The sequence below is a fragment of the Mytilus trossulus genome, chromosome 10, assembly GCF_036588685.1.
Source record: "Mytilus trossulus isolate FHL-02 chromosome 10, PNRI_Mtr1.1.1.hap1, whole genome shotgun sequence".
Lineage (NCBI taxonomy): Eukaryota > Metazoa > Mollusca > Bivalvia > Mytilida > Mytilidae > Mytilus > Mytilus trossulus.
Window position 1 is genome coordinate 23,363,268 of NC_086382.1, and position 17,032 is coordinate 23,380,299.

The 17,032-nt window shown below is 31.4% G+C and overlaps 1 protein-coding gene across 3 annotated transcripts in view; it reads right to left on the minus strand.

Moving 5' to 3' along the window:
- Positions 1-17,032, minus strand: part of LOC134687076 (uncharacterized) — a 124,197-nt gene that overhangs the window by 1,077 nt on the left and 106,088 nt on the right. For all 3 annotated transcript variants that reach the window (XM_063547050.1, XM_063547049.1, XM_063547048.1), the window contains 2 exons: positions 14,900-15,130; positions 13,073-13,359 (listed from right to left, as the gene is read on the minus strand). In XM_063547050.1, the coding sequence (XP_063403120.1) occupies positions 13,073-13,359; positions 14,900-15,130 (518 nt within the window). The remainder of the gene's footprint in view (positions 1-13,072; positions 13,360-14,899; positions 15,131-17,032) is intronic.

The following is a 17,032-nucleotide window of genomic DNA, read 5'->3' on the forward strand; positions in this document are numbered from 1 at the left end:
AAAAAATTGTCATTAAAGGACAATAACCCCTTAAGGGGTCATTTGACAATTTTGATCATGTTATCTTATTTGTAGATCTTACTTCGCTGATCATTTTTGCTGTTTACAGTTTATCTTTATCTATAATAATATTCAAGATAATGACCAAAAACTGCAAAATTTCCTTAAAATTACCAATTAAGTGGCAGCAACCCAACAATGGGTTGTTGGATTCATCTGAAAATTTCAAGGCTGATAGATCTTGACCTAATGAACATTTTTACTCCATGTCAGATTTGCCAAAAACTGTATTTGACCCCTATGTTCTATTTTTAGCAATGGCGACCATGTTTGTTGATAGATCAAAACTTCGGATACAATTTATAAACTAGATACCCTAAGGAACATTCAGTTAAAGTTTGGAAGTATTTGGCTTAGTAGTTTCAGAGGAGAAGATTCTTGAAATAGTTTACGACGACGACAGACGACGACAACAGACGACGGACGACGGACGCCAAGTGATGGCATAAGCTCACATGGCTATGCCAGGTGAGCTAAAAATCAATAGTATACATCCATGTCCTTTAGTTTAATCATTGCAAATCAAACCATATATCTTTTTTTATAGAACCACTAAACATAGGACGATAACATCGGGTTATAAAAACTCAAAGGCATATGCATGGAAGGCAGCCAACTCTGTTCTAAAAATCGAAACAAAATTTCAAAAAAATCTTTAAAGAAAACAAAAAATATAATCAATTTGTACTCGTCCTAAAAATAGATGTTAAACGCCCAATTTCTATCAGATTTACATGACGAGCAAGCTTCGCTGAAAAAAAAAACTAGATTCAATGACAAGTACAATTGAGAAAACAAAAAACTTCAGTAGGAAACTTTTAGAGATCGAGACACAAAACTTTGAAAAAAACCTGCTGTTTTTTTTCATTCGATGAGGAACCAGTTAAAATTAATACAAATGATAATAACACCGACAAACAGAGGGAAGGAGACCAAAGTGTTGAAAATGAGCGTTGTAAGGAACAAATACTTGAATTCCTAGAAAACACTATAACGTTAGAAGGTGCGACCAATAAACATTTGGAAAAGGTGTTTCGTTTAGGGAAACGAAAACCCGACGCGATAAGACCAAATTTAGTCAACTGTCGGATAGAGCAAAAGTTAAAAATGCATCAGGTCGTTTAAAAGACAGAAAGTTCGGAATTAGTCCGCAGTATCCCCGTGAAATTGTTGAACGGCGAAAAAAAATGGTTCCGATAATGCTGAAAGAAAGAAAACAGAATAACGCAGCGTATATTATAGGTGATAAACTTTATGTGAATGGAGAAATATGGGAAGTTTAGGAGTCCGCGGAGAGTGTAAATAAAATATCTGAGACCCAACAAAGTGCTATTATTATATGTGCTTGGAATATTTCAAAAGGCCTAGTGCGAAAGCTACGTGATAAGGAATTTGTTCAAATTGTATCTGAATACGACATTTTATGTCTAAGTGAATGTTGGGTCAAATGTCCAGATGAGTTTGAATTAGATGGCTATGAAAAGGAATATTTGGCTAGATCAAAATGTGGTGGTGGTGGAGTAATATTGTTCTATAAAAAATGGATATGTCAATTTTTTGAAGAACTTACAAATGAAGTTGATTGTATGATCTGGTTAAAATTTGACAAACAAATTATGCCAAACAATAAAAATTTATATATGTGTGTTATTTACATGCCACCTGATCGAAATGTTTATTATAAAAAGTATAATATAGATGTATTTGATGTTTTACAAGAACAAATTGAATTATTTGCAACTTAAGGAACTGTGACTGTCATAGGTGATTTGAATGGAAGAGTTGGTATAGAACCGGATTTTATTGTAGAAGACACGCTAGATAAACATTTACTTGACACTATTGACTTTATAAATTATGTTTCTGATGTTAAAATTACAGATAGATTGTCCGAAGACTTATAAGCCCTAAATGGTTTTGGGCGTCGTATACTTGATATATGTAAATCTACAGGTTTATGGATATGTAATGGCAGATTTGGTACTGATAGTAGTAAATATACTTTTCAAAATAAAAACGGTTGTAGTCTAATTGATTATATGTTGATATCACAAGACAGTATTTTTACTTTAGTCAAGGCATTAACTGTTAAAGATTTTAATATGTTTTCATGTCATGCTCCATTAAGTGTTGAAATATATTTAAATTTTGATAGGAAGATTAATGATCAATGTACTTGTGTAAAATCTGTTTACAATAGAGTGAAATGGAATGAATTAAAGACGGTCTTGTAAATGACATGCTGACGAATGTTCAAAAGTTTGATGATTTAATGTTAAATTTAACGGAACATGAGAACGATATTGACAAATGTGTTCCACGATTTGAATAATCTGCTTACAGAAATTTGTAAACAATACACCAAAACAGAAGTTGAATTTACAGATTATTGTGAACATTGTATAGATAGTAATACTAATAAAAGTCGAAAATCGTTTGTTAAAAAAGATAAACCATGGATTTCAGAAGATTGCAAGAATCTTTATAGACAATACAAATTAGCTTTGAATATTTTTAATGCAAACCATTTTGCTAACGACAACAGAATAAGACTAAACTTGGCTAAACAGAAATATAAATGTACGGAGACTTAACTTAAAAGACAGTACAAAAACCAACAAGGTAATATGTTAAAAAATTTGCAAAGAAAAAAACCAAAGAAATTCTACCAGAAATTCAAAAGACCAAAGACCGAAAACCGACATAAAATAATTTTGGAACAATTTCAGAAACATTTTAAAAACTTAATGTCAAATAACTCAGAAACGGACAAGGCAACGAATACAGACACTTTACCAAACGTACACGAGGAACTAGACATTCCATTTACAGATACCGAATTAGAAAAAATCTTGAGGAAATTGAAATACGATAAAGCTACTGGGTTCGACAACATCATGAACGAATATCTTATTGCTGGAAAACTGTATTTATTCCAATATTGTGCAAACTTTTTAATAATATTCTTAATTCCGGAAATTTCCCTGAAATATGGGTTAACAGTATTAGTGTACCTGTTTTTAAAAAAGGAGACGTGAATGACCCTAACAACTACCGTGGAATATCTTTAGTATCGCATGTTGGGAAATTCTTCACCTCGCTGCTTAATACAAGGTTACAACAATGGAGTGAAAAGAATAATGTGTTGACAGATGCACAATTTGGTTTCCGTCCTGGATTTGGAACAGTCGATGCCGTCTTTGCCCTTTATTCCCTTATCACTAATTCTTTGAGTAAAGGTAAACGTTTATACTGTTGCTTTGTAGATTACACTAGAGCTTTTGATAGTGTCACACATTACAAATTGTGGCAAAGATTAGTCAGATGTGGAGTAACTGGTAGACTTTTAAATGTCATTAAATCTATGTATAGCAAATTAAAAACTTGTGTAAAACTTAATGGAAAATTTTCTGAATTTTTTGAATGTACTGTTGGTCTAATGCAAGGGGAATCCTTATCTCCTCTGTTGTACTCATAATATGTCAATGATATGGACTTATTACACAAAATTGTAAATCATATGAACTTAAAATGTTAAATCTGTACTTGTTAATGAACGCTGACGATATGGTTTTATTTCGTGAAAGTATTACTGATCTACAAAATATGATCGATGTTGTAAATGTTTATTCAAATAAGTATGATTTGTACATAAATTTGTCAAAAACCAAAATTGTAATTTTTAGAAACAGAGGGAAAATTAGACCAGAAGAGCAATGGTATATTAATGGAAAGACTATTGATATATGTAACGAGTTCATGTATTTGGGAATTTTATTTTATTATACTGGTAACTTTGCAAATACTCAAAAGAAATTATCAGAACAGGGTAAAAAGGCTGTATTTAGTATATTCAATAAATTACATGATGATTATTATAATCCTGAAACTTTGTTATCATTATTTGATACTTATGTAGCATGTATACTGAATTATTGCTCGGAAATATTTATAATTTCATTCGTTTAAACGGGCAGTGCATTAGAGTGAAATTAATTTCTCCTGGGTGTTTCATCATATGTAGCATAGAGGGCGTTATGTTTTCCCGCTTCAAAATTATTTTCGCGGTATTTTACTGCCTATGTTATCATTCAGCACGACATCGTCAATCTGAGCAGTCGAATTTTCTTGGTACGCTGCCTATCTTGAATTTGACAATGAACCCAGATTCTCCATTACTTGAGGAATCTCCTGCATGGTGTTTCACAACAGGACATTTTCAACACTAGTAAACAACAATTAAAGTTCCAACAGCAGCCCTTTCGAGAACCTCATCCCGGTTGTATATGCCGTTTTCCCGTTATATTGCAACATGTCCAGCATGAGCGGAAGTCAGTCTTAAGTTTCAGGAAGGAGCCTGCTATGGTTGTGGATAACCAATATTTGCGGAATAGATGCCTATTCAACTCGAAAGCAGTCTATGGTCCAAATCAGGAATTATTTATATAAGATGAGTATTTAAATATTTATATTAGTAGTCAATCGAGTGCACACATTTCTCACACACGACTACATTAAATATGAACAAGGTCAGTCTAAAATTATCGTCAGAGATAGATTATAGAGATATATTGATTTTTGGTATAACATTGGTTGTCATGATTTCATTACCGACAATTTTAATACCGATACCATTTTACACGCATATAAATACTCTTTTGTTAAAAATTGTACTACACGGCTGTCCGTTTGTTTACAAAACATTATTCTGCTATTACATACAGTGATCTTGTTTTATAAGCTATTGCAGATCTTTTGTTTAGAGGACTTATTATTGAATGTACAGATGTAAACCATTGGTTTGCTTATTCACTTGCCACCACTTGCTACCTCTGTTCTAAACAATGGTAATCAAAGTTTTAATTTTAGATATATATTGTAGGTCATGTCATTTAAATCTATGGAAAACACCTTTGTGAAATTTGAAGATATCTTGGTAGATATGCAATCTAATTAAACATATTTTTATTGTTTTACGTTTAACATTCAGCTTATCGCCAGATAGACATATATACGATCTGCATTCTGATCATCTTGGTTTTTACTGAACATATGACGAGGTATAATAGTTAAGACTACTAATCATTGGATGGAAGTTCATATATATTTTTATTCTCGTTCTCCTTTTTGGGATGAAGTTTTGCTTAATATATATTTACTGAAGTTACGTGACCACTAATTAAATTGATGTGAATGATAAGAAATTTAAATTTTATGTATATAGATTTATGGCTTTGTCACCGATTCTGATATTAACGTGTGTACAGATTTTGCCACCTGAGTTAGACAAGACCTTATTGATCAAAGTGGTTGTATCCACATGGTCTCCCAGTTATACATTGACATATTTGGTTACTAAAGTATTTCATTGATACAGACAAAGCTATCATAAGCATAACCGGATGAGAGACTCATAACTGTTTGATACATAGTTAAACTATCTTCAGAATATTAAGGGTAATTTTATGGGAGAACTGTAGCTTCCGTTGGTCAAATTATATCCATTTCGTATATATGTCATAGGAATGTGGCTATACTATGATTGAATCATTAGTTTTGATGTTATATCAGCCTATATGAATCTAATATTGGACTTTCAGTTCAGTAAGATTATTGCTCAAGGTATGTGTCATGAATACGATGTATACCATAGTTCTATTTGGAAGAACTTGCAGCTGTTAAATATATATGGCTTCTTGGACGGATTTTATGAGAGATAAACGCATTGATGGTTTACGGATAACCAAAACTTTTTGTTATTGTTTATATAAGGGCAGTATGAAGCCTTATTTGCAGATATTGCGTATGTCATTTTTGTGACTTGTTAGAAGCACAATTAAGTCTTGTTATTAGAGGTTGAATGGATACCTAGGGCAAAGATAAAATTGCAGACTATATAAGTTGTATCATAAATACTGATGACTGCCGTTTTGCAGTACATAATTTTGAATATTTGGATTCCCTGTTTGGGTCCTCATGAAATTAACTGGTTTGTTAGTGATCATAACCATCGATTACCTGTATTTTACTCCAGGTATTGGAATGTACATTCATGTTTATTGATGCGTTCACTATCTATTGGCAAGTAGATATAGGAAGATGTGGTGTGAGTGCCAATGAGACAACTCTCCATCCAAACAACAATTCAAAAATTAAACCATTATAGGTTAAAGTACGGCCTTCAACACGGAGCCTTGGCTCACACCGAACAACAAGCTATAAAGGGCCCCAAAATAACTAGTGTAAAACCATTCAAACGGGAAAACCAACGGTCTAATCTATATAAACAAAACGAGAAACGAGAAACACGTATATATTACATAAACAAACGACAACTACTGTACATCAGATTCCTGACTTAGGACAGGTGCAAACATTTGCAGCGGGATTAAACGTTTTAATGGGCCCAAACCTTCTCCCTTTTTCTGAAACAAGAGCATAACATCACAACATATAAAAACATACGATAAAATATCAATTGGCAGACTTAACTCAATCAAAAAACGTATGATTACACAATGAACGAATAAATTTGATCTGCGATATCTGAATACAAATGCACAGTTAATTAAATATTAGAGACAAACATTCATGACCAAAAGGCTAACAAATAAATTCAAACACACTGAGAAATATTTAACCAATCAATGTTTACTTTAGAAAAAAAACGTTTTTTCATAATCTTGAAGTTTATACAAATGTTGTAAGAATAAGTGAAAAATAGAAGATATTACAAATAATCAAAGCTGGTATACAGCAAAGATCCATATAAATAAAAAATGACAAAAAAGCATTATAAACAGTATCAACAGGTCGAATTAACAAGAAAATACGATTTGAGAGTACTCGCAGTTACTGACAGCTAGTTAAAAGCCAAAACCAATTAATAGTAAAAATTCATGCATCAGAGACTAAAATCGACTAAAACACATCACAGGGATTTAGTATTTTAACGTCATTAATAGTCAAAGAAGACATGACTTGTGCAATGCCAAAAATAAATGTATCGACAGGTAGTAGTATAGTGAAGAGCGACTTCTATAGAAATAAAAGTAAACGTGGCTGTGTCCCCTATACATCTCGCCTCAAAAGATAATGAAATTTAGTTATGTTTTAATTTGCTAATGACAAAATCAATATTAGTGCCAATGTGAACTATATTCAGAGATCTAATTACAATATTGGTACGATAACCCTTACTTATAAGTTTGTTTAAAGGTTCGATGAGTTTACAAGGATCACATAGTGATTTCCTCGCTTTAAGTACAATATTACCATAAAATTTAGGATGAGAAATACCATTTTTAATAAGCTTTCTACAGGTATAGCCAAATTTACTAATCAAATCTTTGTATCTATGAAAGAATTTAGTAAAAGTTTTAAGTAATTTATGGTATCGAAATCCCTGACACAACAATTTACCAGTTATGCATTGATTACGTTCGTTAAAATCTATGACATCAGAACACACACGGGCACACCGAACGAGTTGCGATATATAAACACCGTATGATGGAGCCAAAGGCACATCGCCGTCTAAAAAAAGGAAAATTAACAATAGGAAATGAAAAATCGTCTCTTTTGTCGTAAATTTTAGTGTGAAGTTTCCCGTTTGAAATTGAAATGTCTAAATCTAGAAAAGGACAACTGCTGCTGTTTATGTTAGATTTAGTTAAAGTAAGTTCGTTTGGGTAAATTTCTGAAGTATATTTAGAGAACTCTGGAAGTTTTAAATGGGTGGTATGTTCCCACAGTTTGCCTATTATTGAAAGTCCTTATGTATACATGCAGCAGTGTAAGGCATATTTTACTATTATTTTACCATTTGAGGAGATCGGCGTATTATTAGCCGCTTTTATATATCAAAGGAGATAGAATAATTTATCAGAAGGTATAAATGGGTGGTATGCTCCCCCAGTTTGCCTATTATTGAAAGTCCTTATGTATACATGTACAAGGCATATAGAACTATTATTTTACCTTTGTGGAGATCGGCGTTTTACTGGCCGTTTTTATGTCCCAAAGAAGATAGATTAATTGATCAGAAGGTATAAATGGGTGGTATGTTCCCCCAGTTTGCCTATTATTGAAAGTCCTTATGTATACATGTACAAGGCATATAGAACTTTTATTTTACCTTTGTGGAGATCGGCGTTTTACTGGCCGTTTTAATGTCCCAAAGGATATATATTTATTGATCAGGTGTTGGGTTTACATTACCTACTAACAAAGCTAATTTTTATTTGGTAGAGGGAATAAATCGGCTTTTGGTATATGGATTTACCATTTACGGTGTTGGCTATTAGAATGGATTTTAGGGTGACATTAAATTAACTAGTATTAACTTGGTGATAGTTTTCATGTATTGGGATAATTTTTATTGCATATGCTTTATTGTAATTTTTCATTTTATTGGTGTATAATGTATTGTATTGATGAACTATTTGTAACATTGGAAGGAACCACATATCAATTTAAATTTATGTTATTTAATATGTTTTTTCCAGGTGTTCAGAAACGATATTGCTTTGTCTAGTCCTGTATGTATCTGCATACTATAGTATAGAGGGGTGCACTCGATTACTGATGTAGTGCGTATAATAAGTTATTTTGTGTATATAATCGTTTTACACAACGTACCATTGGTGCGTGTATATTGGGATATCTATGTTTTAAGTGTATCAGAATTGTTGAATCTGCGTTATCATGCAATTATAATTGCAAGTCAATACACATTTCAATTTGTATCTGAAAAACGGATATTTACAGAGATGGGAACTGGTTTATTATTTTGAAAAACGCACAAATTTGCGTCCAGTCCTAATTTGAAATTATATTTGCATAGAGTAGCATTTAATCTGATTAAAATTTGTATTCATTCGGGAATTGTCACAAGTGAAAGAACTTTTTGTTTTTCGTTCAACAAATTAGCCTTTAAACTATACAAGGATGAGGGAAATTACTTTGATGCAATTTTCTCCATTTGTTACCGATATAAAAGCATACGGATTATATAGTTTACGATCTTGTGGTGCTATTACCGCTGCAAGGTTTGGTTTTTCAGATAGACTTTTTAAACGTCATGGACGTTGGAAGTCGGACACTTCAAAGGATGGCTATGTGAAAGAAGATTTATCAGAACGTAGGATTGTTTCTCAGAATTTGGGAAATGAATATCTTTTTTGTTTTATTTACATTTTGGACTCTATAATATTCCATACATAGTACTAAATAGCTTCCCGTTCTTTGGCTTCAGCATCGGCGTTGTCGTGCGACTATCCACTTTACAAAGTCTTTGGTATTTATTATAGCCTTTTATGGCGTTTATATGCAGAGTGTGTACATATTGGTTATACTTGGATATTTGGTACAAGTATTGGTTATACTTGGATATTTGGTACAAGTATTGATTATACTTGGATATTTGGTACAAGTATTGATTATACTTGTTTATTTGGTGCAAGTATTGGTTTTATGTCTACATTGATGGGTGGTTTATACCAGGAGAAGGGGATTTCATATGGCACCAAATATTTAAAAAGTTCATTTGTATTTTTTAAAACGTATTCTTAAAGTTAAAATGAGTGCTGTAACTTATATGATTTATTGTGAATTAGGTAGATTGCCAATGTACATTGAGAGGCAGTATAGAATTGTCAAATATTGGCTAAAAATTTTAAGTACAGAAAATTGTATATTAAAGAATTGCTATGATGAGATGTATGACAGAAGTTTTATTAAAAAGGACAATAAACAAAACTGGTGTTGTAAAATTAGAGATATTTTGTTTAGATATGGATTTAATTATGTTTGGTAAGTGTATTTTGTAAAGATATTTTTCTGTCGCAATTAAAAGAAAGAATGATTGGTGCATTCATTAGTGAAGAACTATGTTTTTGAGAATTCAAATGAATGTCATTTGTATAGATACATGTATAGTACACACACATTGCAATTTTATTTAGATAGACCTGTAAATTATATATACAAACCATACATTTGTAAATATCGTATATCAGCTCATATTTTAAGTTTAGAAACAGGTAGATATTATAACGTTGATAAAAATAATAGACTATGTACAAATTGTGATACTAGCTCTATTGAAGATGAATACCATTTTATACTTGAATGTAAAAAATAGTCAGATTCGAGAAAAGTATATAAAAAAGTATTATTGGAGAATCCTTTTACATTCAAACTTATCCAGTTATTATCTGTCAGAAATATCCAAGAATTGAATAACTTAGGTATATTTCTAAAATCTGCAGAAAAACTTAGAATTTTTACTGCAGTAAATAATATTTTTTTTCTCACTTTATGTTATAAGTATTATATCATTTTCCGCTCGTATTTTGTATTTTGTATTATGAATTATATGTTCTTTCATGCACACCTTATATTTATATATATTGTATATTTCTTGTGAAATTCTTATATTGGTGTAACATTGTGTATATGTATCCTATAAGCTGTATTGCTTTCGAAATAAAGTATATATTAATAGTAGCTTGTCAGTATTTTCTTACTTTTTAATTAATTGTTCAGACAATTCAAAGCTTGCATTATGGGAAATCTTTCCTTTGTTTAAGATTCTATATTGACCACCTCCATATCTGCTGTTGGTTAAGTATGTATGTTGGCGACCTCATTACGGAAAAAGTAAAAACACAAAAATACTGAACTCCGAGGAAAATTCAAAAAGGGAAATCACAAATCAAAAGGCAAAATCAAAAGTCCAAACACATCAAACGAATGGATAACAACTGTCATATTCCTGACTTGGTACAGGCATTTTCTAATGTAGAAAATGGTGGATTGAACCTGGTTTTATAGCTAGCTAAACCTCTCACTTGTATGACAGTCGCATCAAATTCCATTACATTGTCAACGATGCATGAACAAAACAAACATACTCAAAGAGTAAAAATGTCAAAATAAGGGGTACAACAGTCAATATTCTGTTATCATCTTAATATCACTACATAAACAACAAATGTAACAAAGAAGCCAAAAAAGGCATACATCAAATTTAACATTCTCATTTTGCTTTTCTTATACGGCTGAATTTAACTATGTAAAGTCTACCCATAAATGAAAGAAGGTTTTCATTACTGGTGTAAAATTGCGCGTTTGATTTGCACAGGTAGACATAAAAATAATTTTGTCGTATGAAGGCATACATAAATGCAGACTCACGTAAAGTAGATATAACAAAAAACAGACTTAACAGTAAAAATAATAAATAAAATAATGGTGTAGTTCAAAGTATGACGGGATACATAAGTACAGTTTCACGTCAAAAACGGCTGAATTTATCTATGTAAAGTCTACCCATAAATGATAGAAGGTTTTCATTACTGGTGTAAAATTGCGCGTTTGAAATTCGCACAGGTAGACATAAAAAATAATTTAGTCGTATGACGGTCTACATAAATGCAGACTCACGTAAAGTAGATATAACAAAAACCCGACTTAACAGTAAAAGAAATAATAATAAATAAAATTATGGTGTGGTTCAAAGTATGACGGGATACATAAGTACAGTTTCATGTAAAATGTATATCATAAAAAACAGACTAAACAGAAAAAGTAGTATTATTGAATAAAATAGTTGTGTCATTCTTAGTATGTCAAGATCCTTAAGTAAAAGTAATATCAATAAATGAAATAATTTTGCCGTTCAAAGTATGTGGTTTTACATAACCACAGTCACTTCAATGACTATCTAAAAAAGACATAAAAGAATACTATAATACTTAATTAAGATGATAACAAACGTCAGTACGCAAAAGTATATGTTCTTTGCTTAAGATTGTATGCTGGCCACTTTGTTATGGGTAATTGACTATTTGATATTTGTCCTTTGTTTAACTGTTCATATAACGAAATCGATGTTACTGTGTACTGGTAAAATAAAATATAAGTTGAAATCTGTCGACACTGATTTAATTTTTTCAAGAAAATAAATATACACTGTAAGTGTACATCTGTCGAGAATGATTGGACTTTTTACCGGTAAAACAAGTATAAACTACATCTGTCGAGAACGATTTGACTTTGTACCGGTTACATAAATATAAACTGTACATTTGTCAAGAGTGCTTCACCTTTTTAGTGGTAAAATATATATAAACTGAAAACCTGTCGAGAATATTTCAACTTTGTACCGGAAAAATGAACATTAAATGTTTTTTACATTTCACCACTGAATTCAAATGCTTTTACTTTTACATTTTTGGATTTAAGAATGTAAACTTTCCTTCTGTTCAGATAAACATAACAGAAAATGTATATTTACAAATACCACAACATAAATATATACGGATGTATCTAGTAAAGGGTTTATATCTTTGTTGACAGACGATAAACATTTTATGTAGCGTTAATTTCAATTTCATTTTATGTCCCTCTTGGAAACTATACAGTTAGCGGGCATTTTACCAATTGCACATTGCGATTACTTTACGAAGGTAGCTGTTTTTGGGAAGTCATTAAGCCACCTTATTTTTAAATTCATTGATTTGTATTTGCTAAAACTGTTAAACACAAATCCTAAATATAACATTGGTATTTTGGATGTCTCAGTTCAGATTTTTAATAATATATACTTTTTTCCAATAACCTTAATACGTCATTTTCCACACCAAGTTCTCTATAAATTTGGGCTCAAAAGTTCAATTTCGAATCATATTCTGTTAATTTTTTAATCAAATGTATAATATTTTAATTGACATATGATATTATATCAGAATAATATTTCGAACAGAATCGAAATGTTTCGAAATAAACATAAGATGTGGTATGAGTGCCAATGAGACATCTCTCCATCAAAGTCATAATTAGAAAAGTAAACCTTTATAGGTCAAAGTACAGTCTTCAACACGGAGTATTTACTCACACCGAACAGCAAGCTATAAAGGTTTTAAAAAGTGACAAATGTAAAAAAAATTCAAACGGGAAACAACAGTCAAATTTATAAATATATATTTATACATAAGTGCATACAAACCATGATGGCGAGGAACCACTGTTGTCGTGCCAAACAATTACATTCACCATGTCTCCTATATTGTAGGAAGAAGTAATTAGAAACCAGTCTTCACCACCGGATGTAAACAAAACCTGTGGTGATGAGGTCCTACTTAAACAATGCCTTGCACTTTGTCCATTGTTGCCTTTAATGTAGCATGAAACGTTTGCTGTAGTTCTAGCATCATACCGCCACCCTGTGACAATGCACATAAGATATTTAAACGGGTCAGAAGGATCACTTGGAAAGGGTGTCACTATACCATCCTACAAAAATATACTATGTAATATATATCATGAAAAACCTATCGTGGTTCCTGAAATTGTCCTTTTGAATAACATATAACTATTAAGTCGTAATTAAACTTGACATTTGGTTTCATGATTACAATGTAAAAGAGCAGATTATTGTTTGTTAATAACCCTGTCTAATGAACAGACTTCCAAATGTCCCAAAAATATCCTTACATCATTTAACTAAATATAGAGCAGTGATATTGTTGGCTTTTTTCAAAACTACCTCTACCCTTTTTTATTGGGAAGATATGCGTCATTTTCATCAAATTGGGAAATTTAAAATAAACCATAAATTTGACTGAAACTTTAATTTACAGACCCATTTTCAAGAGTCAGATCTGCTTTAAAATAAGACTCCATTTTGAGATGAAACATAAATAGACCCTTAAATGTGCACAATAACATGAATAAGTCATTTTATGCAAATGTGTTTAAATGAGTGTTTTTCAGTTTGTACTTAACCCAATTACTGCAGAGACTGCACTGTTTGGGAAAAAGTTGTCTTTTTGGGAATAATTTTAAGCCATTTTTTGTTCAAATTGTGATTCTTCTCCAGGGGAAAAAGCCTTTATTCTCCACTAATTTAAGGCAAACAATATCACTGTATGAGTTAAGATAATATGAACACTACAGTCTTACTGTTGTGTCATAGTTCTCCTCTTTTTTTTTTGTTGTGTTTCCCTCAGTTTAAGTTCGTAACCGGGATTTATTTTTGCCTAATTAATTTATCAATTTCGAACAGCGGTATACTACACTGTTGTCTTTATTTTCAAAATGCTGTGTTTTGCTTCTTTAACTTTTAGTTTATGTGAAATATGTTCTACTACTATTTATAATCAAAGCTTTAACTCCCTATATCAGTTTGATTAAAGATGATTATAGCTATCCCTTATATATCATTTGTATTTTGGTCTTATTGCTTATGATTCTGTATGAAAGAGACTCCATAAAAGCAATACAGATGTGTAATTTTCAGTTATTATGCGTAAAGGTGGTACATGACACTAGAGGGTGATAACTCTCTAAATTTAGCTGAACGTTTTATTAAAGTTATATTATTAAGGAAATATAAAGCTTTCCAATGATCAAAGTAAGTGTTGGTCAAACTGCTATATAACCAAAATTTTTTTTTTATAAAGTGGTTGGTTCAACTTTTTAAATTTTTTCATATCTTTGTCAAAGCGTCAAAGTAAATGTTTCGTCAAATTTTAAATGTTAAATGACTAAGTTAAATGTTAACGAGCCAAATTAATATTAGTCAAGGTTTTTTGGTACATTGTACCACCTTACTGTTAAATTATTTAACAAAAAAAGTAAAATCTAAAAAACTACTAAACGCCGAGGAAAATTCAAAACGGAAAATCTCCTAATTAAATGACTCAATTAAATGCTCAAACACATCAAACGAATGAATAACAACAGTCATATTCCTGACTTGGTTCAGGCATTTTCTTATGTAGAAAATGGTGGATTGAACCTGGTTTTATAGCAAGCTAAACCTCTCACTTACAAAATTTGAATCCTTCCGATCAGCTTGCCTTGCCCTGTAAAGACCCAGAAAATATATCAACCAGACCAATATCACTACTGTAACTACAACTGGGTTGTCAAAGAACGTCAGAAATAGTAGAGCATCTTGAAATGGATCCACAATATTCGGTAATACGAAAACTCCTCCAGCGAAATCGGTAAGATGATCACCTTCACACTCTAGTGTTTCGCTTGATGAAACAGGTGAAACCTGCAAATATAGGTTTTTATAAAATATGAATAAGTATATAATATTATAACGAGTGGTACATTTTTTTGGAAAATTCCTTTAAGAAATTTTGTTTTATTAGAGTCAGCATCAAAACAAACAACTGTCGTTCTGTAGCCATTTTTTGTCATGTGTTGTCTGCATTTACCAAACTATTAAATCTAAATTACCCATTATTTTCCTTCTACATGTACTAGCTAGCGTCCTGAGTACTAATTACGGAAACAATTTGATATTGCTATCAAAATTATGTACAGATTGATCTTTGATTAAGTTAATGGTCATCTGTGTAAGTTTGTTTTATGAATTTCAGATTTTAAGACAAGTGTCTTGATAAAAACAGTAGAGGTTCAATATTTATTTCGGCGTGTTTTTTTTTACTAAACCAAGTTAAATAGTCTGGATTGTGTGTTATTCGTTGATGTTTGATTTTGCTACAACGTCTGTTTTTTTCTGGGTCTTTCTATAAGTCGGCTGTCAGTTGTTGATGTGGTTCAGTGATAGTGTCTTAGATGTTTGTGATTCCTGTAATTCTGTCTGGAAAAATTAAAATAAAAAACACTGTTATTATTTGGTCAAGCACTTTTTGAAAATCAAACCAGTTGTTGTCTCATTATATCTAATAAGGAAATAAAAGTTCAAACTTAATCTTAAAGTTACTATTTAACACTTCTCCAAAAAAAAAAATGGATGAACAAATTTTTGTCAACCAACTTATTTTTCGCGCCTTTCGCGAATAGCAAAATAACGTCAATGTAATAAATCGTCCCGAAAAAAAACCCAACTTATTTCCTTATCCTTATTCCATTTATATTTTTGCAATATTCAAGCAGCGCCTATATACGACATTCCCTGGCTTGTAATTCCTATCAAAATTTTCCTATTAGAGGGTAGCTGCTCACAAGAAAGCTATTAAACCAAAAGTCAAAAATGGTAAAGTTGAGATAATTATTGACTGTCCCTTTGGTATCTTTCGTCCCTCTTTTATCCCTTCGTTCATTTTACGGAAGCCATCACGTGTTAGTTGACCGTCATTGCATAACCTTTGCGCAGTTGACATCGGAAATGATCCTTTTTATTACTCCAATTCCCTGCCCCTTTCACGAAGAAGACTATTTACCGGGTTTGTAATAACATGAGCAACACGACGAGTTTTTTTGGGGTGTTTGTGTTGCTTAGTCTTTAGTTGTTTATCTTGAGTCTTGTGTACAGTGATTTGTCTGTTTGTCTTTTCCTTTTTAGCCATGAGGTCATCAGTGTATGTTTGATTGATCTATGACATTGACTGCCCTTCTTGTATTTTTTAACCCCCTGTTCGAAGTCGACATACTGCCCGCGAATTTAAAAACTCTTTGATTTAACATTTGCTCAATTGTATTGCGATTTCAAAATTTCTAGTATATTTATAAATTTACAAATACAATTATGTTTTTAAACACAAGAATGTATAATTTAAATTTCATAGGTCATATATACACACGTACAAACGAATGAAATGCTACCAAAGGTATGACCATTACTCAATATCAAAATTATTGGCCCAAGAAAGTCCGCTATAAATAAATTTGATAGATGGCAAAACAGCGGAATCAAATACACGCAATTTGTAGCCAAAACCGATTTCACGAATTTGATACATGCACAAAAGGTACACTTACAATAAACTTATAAACTAAAAAATAATGTACTGTCGACTAAAAACTTTGAAATTGGTGTTTTATGTGTCTGTTGTGTTGCAAGTCTGTCATGTGAAGTTACACAAAATGGACTTCTAAAAGGTTACCTATTCAACACTGTAATAAGATTATTGAATATTGTTTTTATTGGTAAAAATATTGATTTTTTTATCAGTAAATCAAAAGCTAACTAAATATTACTAGTATG